We start from the raw sequence: 16,284 nt of genomic DNA on the forward strand, positions 1-16,284 counted from the left end.
GAGGCTTTTGCCAATACTTTGGGAACAGACCGAAGCTGTCACGACACGCCTACTCCATCTGCAGATCTCCTAATCCGAGTTTGAAAGCGCCCTTTGCGCATAAAATCCGGTCTCGAAATAATTCAATAACAACATTGGTAAAGCAAGTGCCTTGTACCGTATCTGGACGGGGGAGATTCAGCCAAGAGTATTGCTTAAACCCTCCTGGGGAATGGAGTTAGGAGACGCATTCCCTTATGACTCGCCCCAGATTGGATGACGTCTCGGTATTAATATTGGGATGAGTTGTCCCAATGTCAAATTCAATTTTACGTAATTTGTGATCATCCCAAACTGTCAAAATTTGATTTAACTTTATCTTTTTATTTTCCTCGTATTTTCTCAAATATTGGGAAAAGGGAGGGAAATCTTGAAGATGTCGGCACTGAGATCAAAATATCATTTTTCCAATTATATTATTTTTTGAGGAACAAATTGCTCGAAATTTTCATTGGAAAATCCGCTTTAAATTCTTGTCAGGAGAATATTTAATTGGAAAAATGATATTTTTCCTTCGATGTAGGACATATACTATAGAAAATTAAAATTCACCCGAAGTGACCTCATATGAATCAAAAAATCATTTATTTTAAGTCGAAATGGGTTAAGTCAACTCACTACATTAAAAAGTTGAAAATTTCTTGTTCATATTTTCATATCTTTTCACCCCAAATCTCTCTCATGAGAATTTCCCTCGCATTTTCCATAAAATATCAGAAACGTTCTAACGGCGTGAATTAAACTCACTGAATTAATGACTTCATATTGTCCTATTCATCAATATTCAAATAAAAATTGATTCTCGTATAATTAAATTATCCACTCAGCCTGTGGAAAAATGAAATCACCTCTCCCCCCCCCCCCGGAAATACCGCCGAGTAAATATGCACATACACAGTAGGATGAGCAGACACGTACTATAACATATAACATTTTGGTCGGACTCTCCCGTTCCTCTTCCAACGCTACAGTGACGACAGTCTTATTAGTCACGCTACAGGCCTCTGCTACATAAGCTTATTATAGAATATACTATTCCCTCCGCCAGGGAATACACCCGAGTTTCCCTGAATTTTATACGAGGATTAAACCCAGACCGGGTTGGCCTGTGCCCACTGTTCAAACTCGGTCACTCAGGGTGGATTTCATTGAAATTTTATAATTAAATATTCTATTAAATGTTGAGTCGGGACTAAGTCGCCACGAATTCTTGGGAATTAGACGAAAAATTCATCAGAGTTAGTGGACGTGGAGATTTCGTATGAAATTGCGGTTCAACTGCTTTATTCGAGGGTCACCATTCTGGTTTAAACATTAACAATGGGATTTGTTCATCATATGAGATTATAAAACCTCTGAATCGTTCTTCAATGTGCTTCGGGTAAAATTGTACGGGGAATTTTCGAGGACATGAAAAGCTTTTTTGACGCACAAAGAATTTAATGTCCCAATATTTAGCAGTTAATTAAATTATTTTATTCCCAAGATTTCGCGACGAGTTTTCCTGTTATTCATTCAAATCTCAAATCGAGTGCGTGTGTTAGCCTTAATAAATAAATTGTTTACGGTCGACAAACTCCGAAATGATCACTTTTATATTTTATAATCTATATTTTATAAACTTTCGTGTATGAAAATCTACAAAATTTTATTTACATGTAAACAAATGTTTCGACACCTTGAAAACCCCTCACTCTCTAAAATATTTATCAAAATACCCGTAAAGGTTCACTCTGTCCCAGCACTTCCACACTAACACCCATAAATCCACTTTAGTTCCCCAAAAATAAACCAACAAATCTCCTGTTGACAAATGATGAGCAATGAAAAATAACCCGAGAACATAAACTCCTTCACGCTTTCATATCTCCAATTGAATCCAAAAAATGTTGGTACGAGAATTGTAGGAATGTTGAAGGGTCCACACAAGATCCATTTCCTCTCACCTTGAACGGACCCCGGGGTTATTAATTACCTGGGTCCAGTGGTGCCCTTCCAATGTCCCAAACTAATTAATTCCCCAGTTGTTTCCCACCTTTTTTTGTCGTTCACTCCGCTCAAAATAAAATTTTTTAAATCCACCTCGTCGGCCGCATTGTTCGGCCACAAGCGGAAGAAAAATCGTTTATATGTTTGCGAGCGATAGTCGGTGAGGCGTGTCGACTACCTATCCACCCCCTTACCCCCCATCAATGAAGAGAAATACTGGAGGGAGGGAAGGCTATACGAGAGATTTCAGGATGGATATTAGGTCGTCGTAATTACAGCCATTAGTCTGCGCATACATCAATTATCGATGACACGATGACACGAGACTGGTCGCTTCGGGCTTACCTCGCACGATGGGAATGACCGGACACTGGTATATACGTAAGCATGTCTCTATCTGTGTTGCCAATGTGGTACGCATCCCCCCGATGGACAATTGTGCAGAGGTATATTCATGCTGGGAAATCAATTCCCGTGATGTATTCTTCATTAAAAAATTCACATGCACAGATAGAAAAATTATTTAAAAATTACGCGCCTGTTCCGTGATCTGTCAGTCAAAATAATATTCAGGAAAAAATGCGGAATAGTTACGTATTTGTTCACTGAATGTTCCATTAAATCGATGTTCCATATATTATTTATATACTATATACCTAATCTGTATAAAATACAAAATATATATTCAATTTATCATAATTTTGCAATTATAATTAAAATAAATTCTATTGAAAACTCAATTCAAAACATAAAATATATATTTGATGATTTATTTATTTATGTCTTCTCTGTTAACTTCACAGAAAAAAAGGGTTGAAGGCCCCAGCTAACTAAAGTATCAATTCAACACATATATATCGGAAAACTGTCATATTCAATGTTTTGAATAACTAAATAAACATGTCATATTATACATACATATCATAATTGGAAAATATGGAGATGACTTGTTGACCTAACGACAAGTGCTGCTAACAATTTTTTCCATCGTCAAGATTATTATCCAGTATTCATTTAAGTTACAGTGAATTTAATCAGCAAAATCTTCAGTTGCCACAGGAGAGGCGAAGATGAAATTGAAAATTAAACTTGCAACTTGTAATAAATAGATGGAAAATGACTGTACCTCGATATATCCTCATAATTTATGACCTCTATTCCACCTGTCAGAATATTGGAGACTCGGTAATGGCATATGAGTGTCCTACCTTTTGTGACAACTGGTGCGAATATTTAATATATATCAATACACTTTCGTAATAATTCCCATAATTTATGGGAATGCCTAAGATAAGTAATCAAATTATTATCTTCGAGATTGTATTGTTTGTAATCTCTCTTAATAAATTATCATTCCGTGAATAGCTGATTGGTAATGGTGAAGGAAATATCAAATTCATCAGATCGCAAACAATTATTCATAAGTTGAAATGCAATCGTCTAATGGGGTATTCAGATATAGTAATTCCCAGCGACGTCTGCAACATCAGAATTCATTTCACTCGAGATGATTTACTTGTCAAATTGTCAAATGCTCGAATTAATCATACAAATTTAACTCTTCTATTTATTTATTCATATATCGTGGGCAATATCCCCATACGATAATTTTCTTCTTCCCACGTGAGAAATGTCCATCTTGACAATGGAAATAAGATGAATCCAGGACTGGAGATGTATCGAAAACTTTACGGAACTGTCAGGGAATTTTTCCTGAAGATTCCGTAATTTTACAAAATATTCTCTCCGTGAAGGGAATAATACTTTGCATGACCTACGTCTTTAATACACCCCAGAGATTTCTCTCAATTGCAAATCGTTCATTCCAGAAGTCATAAAAATTCTCCAGAGGAATGACACGACACATGAAATTCAGTTGAGAGCATTTATTTGATTCACCAGAGCAACGATAAATTTCCCTCATCATCTTTTCAATCATAAAATCCCATCAGCCTTAAACAATGAATATTTACTGATCATCACACTATGTACCACCCACCGGGGCCATCTAATTTGAAGAAATCCCCCCAAGGATGTGTTAATCTCAAAATTTAAACTCACACATGTGAGATGTGTAACCGGAATTGTGTGATGTTTTTACGACACTCGAGTAATTCAAAGCCTGTTTCCCATTAAATTTATTCTTCTCTGTTTCAATGTGAAGCAACACGGTTTTACGTGCCCTTTTTTCCACCATTTTTCTCCCACAAGAATAACAGAAAAATAAAATAAAACGACAGATGAAGAGGAGAGTGTCTAGGAAGAAGCGTGCGATAACGTCACGTTTCTAAACCTGCGCCTCGTAATTAAGACTTAAACTAGCCTCGAGCATTTTCACCCCACCCTCATTCACCTCTGGTAACTCGGTTATCTTATCGCGACGCGTCCTCCAGCCGTATATGGTCGTGTCTTATTTCCAGTCACAAGGCATCGACCCAAAAATCAAAGCGCCTAGAATGCTCCTCCCCGAAGGAAGTAAGAAAAAGTATCGAGAGATAAAAAAAGGGAGAAACTGTTTGAAGATGCAGGCGCCCTTTTTATCCACACCAGCTTCACTCGATGGGCGACGAGTGGCCTCGTTTGGGGTCTTGATGAATCGGCATCCGGTTACACTGGAACGATAATCTAAGTGGCAAAATCTGTTTTTTTAAAGTTTATTTTCAATGCTTCCGACTGGTCGGATTATGTTTCGTTCATTGAGTGGGTATTATCTTTTGTACACGACACTGTTTTTTTTTTAATTTTTGTTGTAAAGAAATTGAAGACTCAAAGGTGTCTAGGACATCGGGGAATTCGAAATTGCGAATAAAAACTTTGGCTTTTGTTGATTAATTTATTTAGTGGGGATATTTAGGAAATATCTTCTCAGGTAATCGGACGCCTTAAATAACTGTCAGCAAACAAAAATATTGAGTAGACATTTAAACACTTCAGTAACCAAATCATGAAAAATTTATGGAAAATTCACTATTCAAACTCTCTAAGCACTAATGAACTTTATCTATTAAAGTCAATCAGCTCGATTACAATGCAGAATTCCAAACTTCGCAATGTCCCTTCGAGATTAATTAATCAACTTCCCGAACGCTCCGTTAATAATCGTGGAAAATCGCCATATCCTCCCGAAGTTCCCCCCTAAAAATGTGTACCTCATTCAAAAAACTTAATAAAGAAAATGAGGCTATGAAAAGTATCAATAGTATCGATAGTATCGAGTATCAAAACCCTCCTAAAAGAAAACATTTCGCCCAAAAAAATAAAACATAAAGAAAAGAATCATCAGCGGAAAAAATATTATTCCTGAAGATGCCAACCTCAATAACCCTCATATCCCCCAGATGATCGCTCGTAAACAAGTCCATCGAAGCCGTTAATTCGCCAACACAACTGATACCTGACGTCGGAGAAAAAGAACTACGGATATCATCTCCACCCGAAATAATACCACCAATGGGTGAAAAAATTTCCGGTAGTTTAGTCAAACTGAAAAACTCGCCGCAATGTATCGGCGTGCAAAGGCATCAATGGGGTACCTCGACAGCAGATGCTGGAGTGTATTTGACTGGTACCGTATGCTCGGCTTCTGCATTTCAGGTGCAACCGTGCGCGATTAACGCACTCCGAAGACGAGAACTCGGTGGGCTTCGTTATTTTGATAGCTCCAGCTTCTTACATGATCACTGGTGCATTCCGTATACACAACATGAGAAAGTTGAGTGGTCATGATGGGAGCTTCCATTCCTATTCGCTCGTTGAGGTATTGGACCCTTAGTAACACAAAACGTGGGGGCTGCTTACTACGAAGGCTTACGTGAACATTTATAACGGGGAATGAGACCAAAGCCGCCGCAAACAACGAGACCACCTTTGAATCATGCTTTCGAGCATGTAATGGAGATAAACGCTTCGGTAGCTTCTGCTATCATATCACTCTAAAAAAGCTCATCATTCACGTGGAATTGCACCGGTAGTACAACTGTGGGTCCGTTAATTCGAATTTCATGAATTGTGAAAGTCAGAAATGAAATCGGATTGTAATAAGAGATCTCAAGTCGTCATCTACTCGATTTAAATCGGAGCAAACGAATTCATTTATTTTTGTTCTACTTGATTCACATCAATATTTGATCCCGTTCAAGTCCCTTTGATACTTCATGAAATGAACTCGATGCAAACCGCAGTCAACTCGAAAAATTACCAATGCGTGAGCATTTTCTTCTCGAAGATATCTCGAAAAATATGAATGACATCGTACAATTTCATAATTTTATTTTTCAATATTAAAAATACAGATTCAACTCCTGATGAAAAATTTCATCGTCCCAGGCAGCTTAGTAATTCATAATGCCCAAGATAACACAATCGACATGGGACAGTCAATCGTTTCAATAAATTCAATCAATCAAAGGAATTCGAGAATGACTCAAGCGGTATATCACAATTCAATAATCTTATATTAAATACTTCAAGAAAAAAACTCTCGAAATGCTATCATGCACAACTCTGGTCGATTCAGTTATCATCAGTGTCTGTTGTTTCAACAACAACGGTTCTACTTCCTCTCTTTCTTCGTCGGTTATTTTTGGAGGCAGCATCACCTCCAGCATGATTAATCTCATGAAGTATTTCGTCCTTGGATTTATCATCAGTCTGGGATAAATTTCTCGAAGATGATACTTTTACCAATGAAGAATTCAATTGATCTGCGTCACCACCAGGCGAAGGTTCCAATTCCTCCAGTGACTTTATTTTATGCTCTATTTTCGGAAGTTCCTGATTACTGCTATTGTGGGTAATTTTCATTGGACCTGGCGTATCTGTCGACACCTGAAATATTGAATAATTAATCCTCTGAGGTCATCCAGTGGATCGAATGGAGGCGAAAATTTTGTGACGTTTCAATACTTTTAAGTTCAAGATAACTTCGATGGGCTCTCTCATTCCCTTACTGGTAATATGTCCGGTTGGAGTTTCGTGATAGTGCCCTGTTCTCGAATTCCATATAGCTGAAAATGGACTCAGTGCTAAGGATTTCATGGATGTACTCAAAACAAACACTATTCCTATTATAACAGCTGCAATTATGGCAATGATGAGCAGCGCCTCGACAAGCCACTGAACTAGGGATGGCATGTGACCTAAAAATATAAAATAACATTGATAATAAAAACTATACGTATAAAAACAATTTTACAATTTCGCAATTTTATGCTGATTGTATGAGATCCCGAAGCTAATGACGTTTTCTAATTTGATGTTTCTCAATTTGCTGTAATGGACATTCTCTTGGAAATTGTGAGTGAATTGTCGACGAAATTTTAATTTTTACTCAATATTGGAGATGAAACACAAGAGTAAAGGGAATAATGTGCGACTCACGTGTGGAATGATGAACGAAATCGGCCAGAGCTCCTCCAATTAATCCAGCTGGCTCAAGAATAAGTGTACCCATTACTCGCGATAATACTTGTGCTGGAGTGACGTGGAATCTGTGATCTTCCATCATTGCTTCATAATATTGGATACAGTGGTCATCAGAAGCTGGAAAAATGAATGAATTTTATTAGTTTCATTCCAATTTTTCATTGTTCATGAAAGTTTATGTTCATTTTTATGGAACTACATACAGAAAAATGAGAAGAGTTTCTGATACCAAGACATTTTATGGGGTTGACAGTGGGTTGGCATCTCGCTGAAACGAAACTGTTTGGCTGTCAATTTTATTTCTGCGTCCTGAGAAAGAGAAAAATTTTTCATATTAGAATTTATTCCACTAGTTTGAAAAAAGATATTAAATTGTTTTACCTTTAGAAGCTTGAAGTATGTGATGATGAAACTAGCAATAAAGGTTACTGTTAAAAATAGCAAAAACATCTTCAAATACGTCCATTTCGTTCTCACTAGAAGCCACGTAATCTGCACCAGCGCGACAACTGCTAAAATCAATTCCCTCTGTAAAAATAAATTTCATTGAAAATCCGATTGAAAAGAATGAGAAGTAACGGTTGAAATTATTTCAAGCTAATTGTTGCTAAAAATCATTATAAGTTGAGGCTAAGAATTCTTTTTATTACAAAATTGTTGTAGCCTACGTTGAAGTAAATTTCATGTCGCTGTTTAGAGCGTTACTATGTAATAAATATAACGATAAATTACTTACATATGGCCAGATGTACGAATAATACACTCCATGAGTTCTTAACGAAAAACCGTGCAGTATTGAATAAATATCCATAAAAACAGTGGTCTTTGGTGCACGAAAAACATTAGAAATCATGGCATCTACTTCTCGCACAGTGGTTTTACCAACACCGAAATTTTTCAGTCTTGATAACTCAGCCCTCGTCAGTTCCATAACGATGTTACCGCTCAAAAGGCCATCGTCTTCCTAAATTAAGAACAGAAGGAAAGCTATCGATGTAATTAACTGGAGCTTCTAAGTTTTATTTTAAGTATCTACGAAATATAAAATTCTCAAAAACTCGGAAATTATTGAAAAGACTTTTAAATATCCAGAAATATTCTATTGCTTCATAAAGTTTCTTTTATTATCATGTATAATTAATCATCCACTCACTTCCAGGGAATTAAGTTCTCTATCGGTAAAATAATTAGGCTAAAAAGGGAAAACTTGCAGATTTAAAAGATCATGACTAATTCTATAATTCACCTCGAAAGTGACGATTGACAATAGTTTATTGATTAATCTTCGTGAGAACAATTCATCAGGAAGGTCTTTCAACTTTCCACCGTTGCTATCATTGAACGTCTGTTTACAAGTTGATGACTGCGATTGTTGTTGGACAGACGTAATTTCTCGTCGCACTTCTTTTTGTTCATGTCTGTTGTAATAAAAGGAGTGTGGATCCACGTAGTCCTGTTTATTCCTGAAAAAGAATAAATGCCTGAATTCCCACTGTTCGAATTGAACCAGAAATCGGAATAACCGTAACAACACAGTACAAATAACATTTGGAAAAATAAGGGCAGTGGAAATGATTTTTGAAGCATTAATTTGAGGTTATGATATTGTTGACTTGTTACAGTGCACTCACGTCGTATCAGAAGCCTCCAGAGTATTATCAGAATGTCCCATCGCTAATCCCCAAATAAACATCCACAGGAGGAAACAGCTTTTCGTGTTGATAAACATTGCGGTGCCTAATTGTTGGAGTGCGGTAACTGGGCTATTTTCTACGATGACTACTCTATGATCAATTTATTACGAAATTCAGCGGTGACACCAGTTAAATGAACACTTCCCCGTCGAATACATGACGAATCTACTCCTGGAATATCAAAACTCTCGAAAATGTCAGTGCTGGCGATTAGGCACCGAGGTTATTTACAAATTCAATAATGGAAGAGGGTGGAGGGGACTTTGGGACGTCTGAAACTGTTTGAGAGTTTCGTGGGAGCCGGCGACTGGTAAGTACTCAATCGATATTACAGATTTGGGTCTGGTCGGTGAGAGAAGAATCTACACTATCGATTAATGATTATTGGGGAATTTATTTTTCAATAGAATTATTGAGGTATATAATTTTATTATTAAATATTACGGACACATAGTTAGAAGGTAATTAACGAATTTTGAGATGAATCTAATCTCAATCATTTGGGAATAGTTTAGGAAAGTTTAGGAATACATTCGCATAGTTTAGGAACTAATAGTTTATTTATAATTAATGACTCTTTTATTGGCGTATAGTTAGCAGGTGGAGCAGATGATAAGTTCGAATCTTAATCGGATTTGCATAGATCGATGTAACATAATTTGGGAAGTCTAAAAAACATTAATTCAGAGTTTAGGAATTAACTGTTATTATTTAATTAATGGTTTTCTAATTGTGACTGGGGGGCAGGCTGCGCATGCGCATACGCCCTTGTGGCCGAGGGTATACAGGGTCCCCTTTAGCCTCCTGCTGGTGGTGCACCGGCATGTTTTGGGGGTAATTTTGAACCGAAAAGTCCTTTTCCACTTTTCGCTCGGACGCACCCCTATCGAGATATTGGGGTGAAAAGCACGGCCAATGGGGCGCGAGAGAGAGGGGGAGAGATATTTCTCTCTCACTCATTGGCAATTTCAAGAGAATCCTTGGGGGGGGGGGGGAGGTGATTAGATTAGATAATTAATGTTTAAAATCGTCGAAATAGATGTCGAAATTCCCAGGGGATGGCTCGCGATTTTCGCGGAATCCGGAGCAATAAACGTGTTTTCTTGATTATCAAGTAAACAAATGGATTTACGGCCTTTTGTCACAAGACATTTTTTGCAGAGAATCAAATTTTCTACAACAAATGTCTTCTGGTGGCATCCCGTAAATCCATTAGTTTATTTAATAATTGGATTTAAAATTTTAACCAAAATCCTCAATTTATTAATAAACTTATACATTTTCGCGATTTTTACATAAGATAGTCGTTTTCTGGGTTTCGGGGGGGGGGGGGGGGTGATGATTAGACCCCCCCCCCAAGGATTCTCTTGAAATTGCCAATGAGTGAGAGAGAAATATCTTTCCCCCTCTCTCTCGCGCCCCATTGGCCGTGCTTTTCACCCCAATATCTCGATAGGGGTGCGTCCGAGCGAAAAGTGGAAAAGGACTTTTCGGTTCAAAATTACCCCCAAAACATGCCGGTGCACCACCAGCAGGAGGCTAAAGGGGACCCTGTATACCCTCGGCCACAAGGGCGTATGCGCATGCGCAGCCTGCCCCCCAGTCACAATTAGAAAACCATTAATTAAATAATAACAGTTAATTCCTAAACTCTGAATTAATGTTTTTTAGACTTCCCAAATTATGTTACATCGATCTATGCAAATCCGATTAAGATTCGAACTTATCATCTGCTCCACCTGCTAACTATACGCCAATAAAAGAGTCATTAATTATAAATAAACTATTAGTTCCTAAACTATGCGAATGTATTCCTAAACTTTCCTAAACTATTCCCAAATGATTGAGATTAGATTCATCTCAAAATTCGTTAATTACCTTCTAACTATGTGTCCGTTTAAATATTCAGTCATCAGTGCTATTTAAAATAAAATTTGAACGATAGTTGGACCAACGCAAAAATAATTTCGATAATTTCGCAGACATATAAAATTGGCTTTGTGCACGGAATTATACGAAATTCGATAAAATTAAACTAAATGATTCATTGCAATTTCAATTATTCATTGAGAAAAAATTATTGTTGCCAATATTTAATTAAGTTCTAGAATATGATCAAGTTAATTATAACTGAGTGAACTCCTGCAATAACTATGAGCATTAAATAATTCATCGAAATTCTTCCCTCAAGAAAATCACAAATTTAGAAAAACTCAGTAATTATTAATAGAGTTCGTTCACGGTCACGTACAAAATACTCATCCTCTAGAGTAATATCATAATCGTAATTTAAACGTAACTCTGTCCCTCTCGATAGTGCTCAGACCGGGGACAACACTTATAAAAAAATAAATACGCTGGAGTAAATGCATATTTAGAAAAAATAATTTCTTCTCTCAGTGCACTCATTATTCTCTCGATCTCTCTCTTTGCACCTGCGTACATGATTATATTTTGATGATCCTTCGTATTATTCTAATGCTTCTGAATCAATTATCATCCAGAACACCAGGCGTGAGGTTTATCACGCCCTAAACTGAAATATTTCCCTTTCTATCGCCAGCTATTCAATATGAATTTCCGAATTTGATCTTCAAAATGCGGTCCATTTATACCCTACTAAGGCTGATCACCCTGACCCCCCTTAGCAATTCAAATCGCAATGTCGAATTTGTTCCAGCGTAAACCTCATAATTTGACTCGCCATTAGCTGGGGATTTATTTAACGTAGTTTGATGCAGCCACCCCTAAACCCAAGATTATATCCTATGCCATTTCCATGACTGAAATTTCAGAGCCGTCGTAAAATTTCGTATTTCATCCCTCTCCCTCGCTTCGCCTTATCCATACATTTGTCGCACTTGTTATTACAATATTTATTATCATAAGCTTTCCTCCCCTGCGATGCACCATCTAAAAAATACACCAGCTCAGAGCCATCGCACCCGGTGTTCCCTCATTGAGATTCAAGTGTCGACGTCAACACTCGGTACTGTGTTATATCGATACACATCATGAATGTGTTGACACAGGCTTCCTGGCCCTGGTCCACCAGCCAGCTTCATCATCCACCTCCACCCCTTTTCCACCCCTGTTCCCTTTCTCCCACACTAAACGATTTTTCCCGATGATAACCGGAATTAATGATCGAAAAAAACGACATAACATCAACACAATACAAACAGGGGTTGAGACCATCAGAAAGAGGATATGTGACCGTTACTTTTTGTGTCATCTGTCCCTCGTGTTTTCATTTATACCGATTCCATTGGTAGGTGACCAGGTCAGCAGATAGGAAGGAGACACGGAGAGAAAAATTGTTTAAAAATTACGTTGCGTAATCTGTCAGTAACAACAGGATTCAGTTAAGATAACAGAACTGTTCCGCATTTTTTTTACTGAATGGTCCGTAGTTCCTCTTGAATATTTTGGACATTTTCCTGAAAATTCATTGAAAAAGTGCGTAATTGTTCCGTCATTTTTACTGAATATTGTTTTGACTAGCAGATTACGGAACACCTAATATTTAAACGGCCGAGGCTTCACTTACAATCCTCGATCAACCCTGCGAACTGTCTGATAATTCCCCGATAATTAATTATCACTGAAAACCCCTTAAAATATTTTAGTGGAATATAATTGTGTACATTGTATCATTCTTGGATTCGATGATGAAATCAAGATTTATTCCACCCTCGGCTCTCCAGCCTGGAAGAACAAGACTGTTGCAAGATTGGATTGACATTCGAAGGACCATATAGGGATCAAATTGGACCAATATTGGATCCAACGATGGAATCAGGATTCTTCCAAGCTGGATTTTCCAGGCTCGATCTCCAATCCTTAATCTACCTTGTTGCCATCGTCACGATGGACCTTTCTCGCCTGGGAACATGTCCCAAGTTTTCCCGTTTCATGACATTCTTGATATTGTCGTCAAAATTAGGAGATCAGAAAAATCCTCAAATACGAAACTTCTATTCCAAGTAAAAACACGTCCCATGGTGCATTGAGTCAGAGCAGATGGTGCCTTGAATCGCGGTGAGCTCTTTTCATCAGCGGAAAGATTTCAAAAAATCCGTTGGAAGTTGGACCGGTGGGGGATGGGGATCGACTCTGCCACTTCCTGAGGGTGAGTAAACCCACTAGAATATGCATGACGGAGGTTATAGGCAGAATGCGACGATGGGATCATGTCGTGTCGTAGCTATATTGACTCCATGAAGTGCATATAGCGTTTTTCCAGTGCTCGACAAGGAATACACGAGCTGAGGGCTCTTGCTCTTCATTTACAGGGGACAGACCCACGGGAAATTGAACAACTTCACCGGGAAATAAAAAATGCGGAGATCGGAGGTTGGATGTTGAAGGGAGAGGATTTATTGCACTTAGGAAAAAATAATAAACATCGGGGTTGGGGGGAAATTTATGGTCGTGGTAGAACGCGAATGCCATAATCATCGGGGAAATGATTAAAAAGGTTTTAATTGTAGGGAAATGTGTTTACATAAAGTTGCAGTGATTTCGTAACCTTTTTCCAAGAAAAATGCTTTCTAGGGACGGCTTAAGGGAGAAATTATTAATTTGTTAAGGGACTAATTTTGGAAAAAATTTTTGCGATACACTCTCAAGTCCACCTTTTATCCCATAAAGGTGTAATAAAAACGCTAATTAGTCTTCGTATAAAAATCTCAATTTATTAAACAATGATGAATGCCCAGGAATGACAAATTTTTTTTTAGGGCAAACGAATTATCTCATATTTGTACGTATTCAATTTTTTTCTTCATTTATCCAAGTTAATGATTTTTTCCAAGTGAGTTACTCGCGCGGGACTTTCTCGACCTGCGAAATAGCACAAAAATTCTGAAGGAACGAATCGTGAAAAAGTTTTCCTATTCCGAAGGGAAAAATTCTCGTATCCAAGTGCCCCTGAATTCTCAATGCACTTGTCAGTTTTCCGTGCACGTACGAATGACATAAATTTTCATAAAGTCGCTGGAATATCACTGACATCAAATGTAATAGCGAGGGAGAAAGAGAGGGATCGCTTAAATGTGCAGAACAATGTCTGAGTTCTTCCGGAGGTGTTGAAGAGTTCCGTCCCCAATTCAGTATCATAATGAATTTTTATGAATTCAGACATCACGGCGAGGTAAATGGACTGCCTTAATTTTTTTACTGTATGGTACTGAATTTCTGATCGGAGTGAGTCGTCAAAAGATCCGACGAGTTTGCGGATGACCTGGCGGAAACTTTGTGCTCTCAATTTTGGTAATTAAGGCAGAACAAGTTCAGTTAATTTTTGGGATAATTATGTTACTCAGGGAAATTCTGTTAGCGACGTAGTACTTTCAGCGGGTGAAGCTACAGCGTGATATTCATTTGGTGGGTTTCACTCACACCTGTGAAATGTTGAAAAAAATTCGCCTGAGTGAAATGTTTGAAAAACTCGCGAAGTAGTTGATAAAAATTAGGAAAAAATTGATAAAAACCTCTATAATCCGTATTCTGCTAAATTTTTTAATAAAAAATTCCTCGTCATAAATTCTCTAAGTCCCGTTCTATCTATTATACGATAAAAAAATTAACAATTAATGCAAAAAAATCATCGATATCCAACAGTTGGTCTTTAACTATTCAATAAAGCATTCGCAAAGTCGTGAAAATATTTCCCACTAATCGAATAAAAACCGAGAGAATCCGCTTTGAAAAAAAAGTTCCCTAAATTTGATTTTTCTCAACGTGGGATAAAAAAAAATTTTCTAGCGTAAAATTCTCGATTACGCCATTTTCCAGCCCGAGAAAATCCTCCCCAAGCCTTTTGAGCCCTTCGAATAAAATCGTTTGAATTCTCCCATTTTTTTTTCCCCCACATGAATGTGAGTAGAAAAGCCCCCACAATCTGCAATCCGATATCGTTGAGTTTCTCAACCACGAGGATTTCCCCAGCAATTCCCTCTGTACTTTACGTATCGGAAAATAGTGAAGACCGCCTTCGAATCCCTTCGAACGTGTCTAAGATATTTCTAATTCCAACGTGACTCCATCCTGGACATTTCAATCCTTCCAGTTGATCGAAGCCTCTCAAAACTTTTCATACTGACTTGGCCATTTCCCCGAGTTTTCACCGCACGTTTACCACTCTCTACCCCCCGCCCCCATTCACCTCCTCCCCATCCTCCTGGAAATCCATCAATCATGTCTTTATCAATTCGACATGGTGATGCTGATGTTAATGGCTACTGAAATCCCAATTTATCTCGTTTCAAATGACTTATCTCAACGAAATCCTGTGGAACAGGGATTTAAATTCACTTAATAAAATCCCAATGGGGTTTTCAGGAAAATTGGAGATAAATATTCTGCCAACTGCATCTGTCGAATTCATTGAATATCTCCATCCACAAATCACTCTCTGCGGTGATAACTCATCGTGTTTGTGGTAGTGAAACATGAAATTGAAATTTTCTCATTGTTTTTTTGGAAAAATGTGCCACAGGGAGATAAAAATCGCAGAAATATTATCCCCAAAATTACGAAGACTGAATAAAAAATCACATTCGCCGATAAATCATTGGTAGTAGGAATATTTCTGTGGATCGCGATGTTGTTTATCCAATAACATATTCTGTGTTAGTTTTATAATTTATTCCCAACTCTACTGGGGAAAAAGTTTCTAGTTTTCAGAAGCAGTTTCTGGACTCGCTACTGAGTACGAAGTAAATCGAGATAAGTCACATTATTTCAATAATTATTTTGGACCAAAAGGTAATTTCTAAGAAATCTGAAAGTGAGAAAATATCTGCAGCAGCTCCTTAACTCTTTTTCAATGAAAAATTCCAATAAAAATATAAATAACCACTGCAGTCATTATAATAATTTCTTCCCCAGACCCCAATATCCATATCATTAAAATTAAACGGAACATAATTACAATATTAATCATCTAATAATTATCCCCTCCTATTTCCCAATATTTTCCCTGAAGAACCTGATGTCCTCCGTCTTTTCCTTCACCTCCACGTCCTGGGATTCACTGCTATCAAATGTCGAAATATTTTTTTTTCAATGGCACATTGATGGGGCACAACGGCGCAGGTGTGCATCCGCGCTCGCCCGGCCGCAGCCGTGTAGT

The 16,284-nt window shown here is 37.7% G+C and overlaps 2 protein-coding genes across 5 annotated transcripts in view; one reads left to right on the forward strand and one right to left on the reverse strand.

The window, feature by feature from the left end:
• Positions 1–6,280: 6,280 nt before the first annotated feature.
• LOC135163405 (uncharacterized) lies at positions 6,281–9,369 on the reverse strand. 2 transcript variants are annotated; one of them, XM_064122810.1, is made up of 8 exons: positions 9,084–9,366; positions 8,699–8,915; positions 8,189–8,416; positions 7,834–7,980; positions 7,656–7,761; positions 7,408–7,569; positions 6,934–7,166; positions 6,281–6,855 (listed from the first exon to the last, which is right to left on the reverse strand). In XM_064122810.1, exons 1-8 carry the CDS (start codon positions 9,179–9,181, stop codon positions 6,541–6,543), a joined length of 1,506 nt encoding a protein of 501 aa, XP_063978880.1. In that variant the 5' UTR covers positions 9,182–9,366; the 3' UTR covers positions 6,281–6,540. The 2 variants fall into 2 exon arrangements, with proteins under 2 accessions (XP_063978880.1, XP_063978881.1); XM_064122811.1 differs by having other exon boundaries at positions 6,672–6,855; positions 6,978–7,166; positions 9,084–9,369.
• Positions 9,327–16,284, forward strand: part of LOC135163403 (potassium voltage-gated channel protein Shaker) — a 157,753-nt gene continuing 150,795 nt past the window's right edge. For all 3 annotated transcript variants that reach the window (XM_064122803.1, XM_064122808.1, XM_064122802.1), the window contains exon 1: positions 9,327–9,456. The gene's annotated coding sequence lies outside the window, so the exon portion shown is untranslated. The remainder of the gene's footprint in view (positions 9,457–16,284) is intronic.

Source organism: Diachasmimorpha longicaudata, chromosome 6, assembly GCF_034640455.1.
Source record: "Diachasmimorpha longicaudata isolate KC_UGA_2023 chromosome 6, iyDiaLong2, whole genome shotgun sequence".
Classification (NCBI taxonomy): domain Eukaryota; kingdom Metazoa; phylum Arthropoda; class Insecta; order Hymenoptera; family Braconidae; genus Diachasmimorpha; species Diachasmimorpha longicaudata.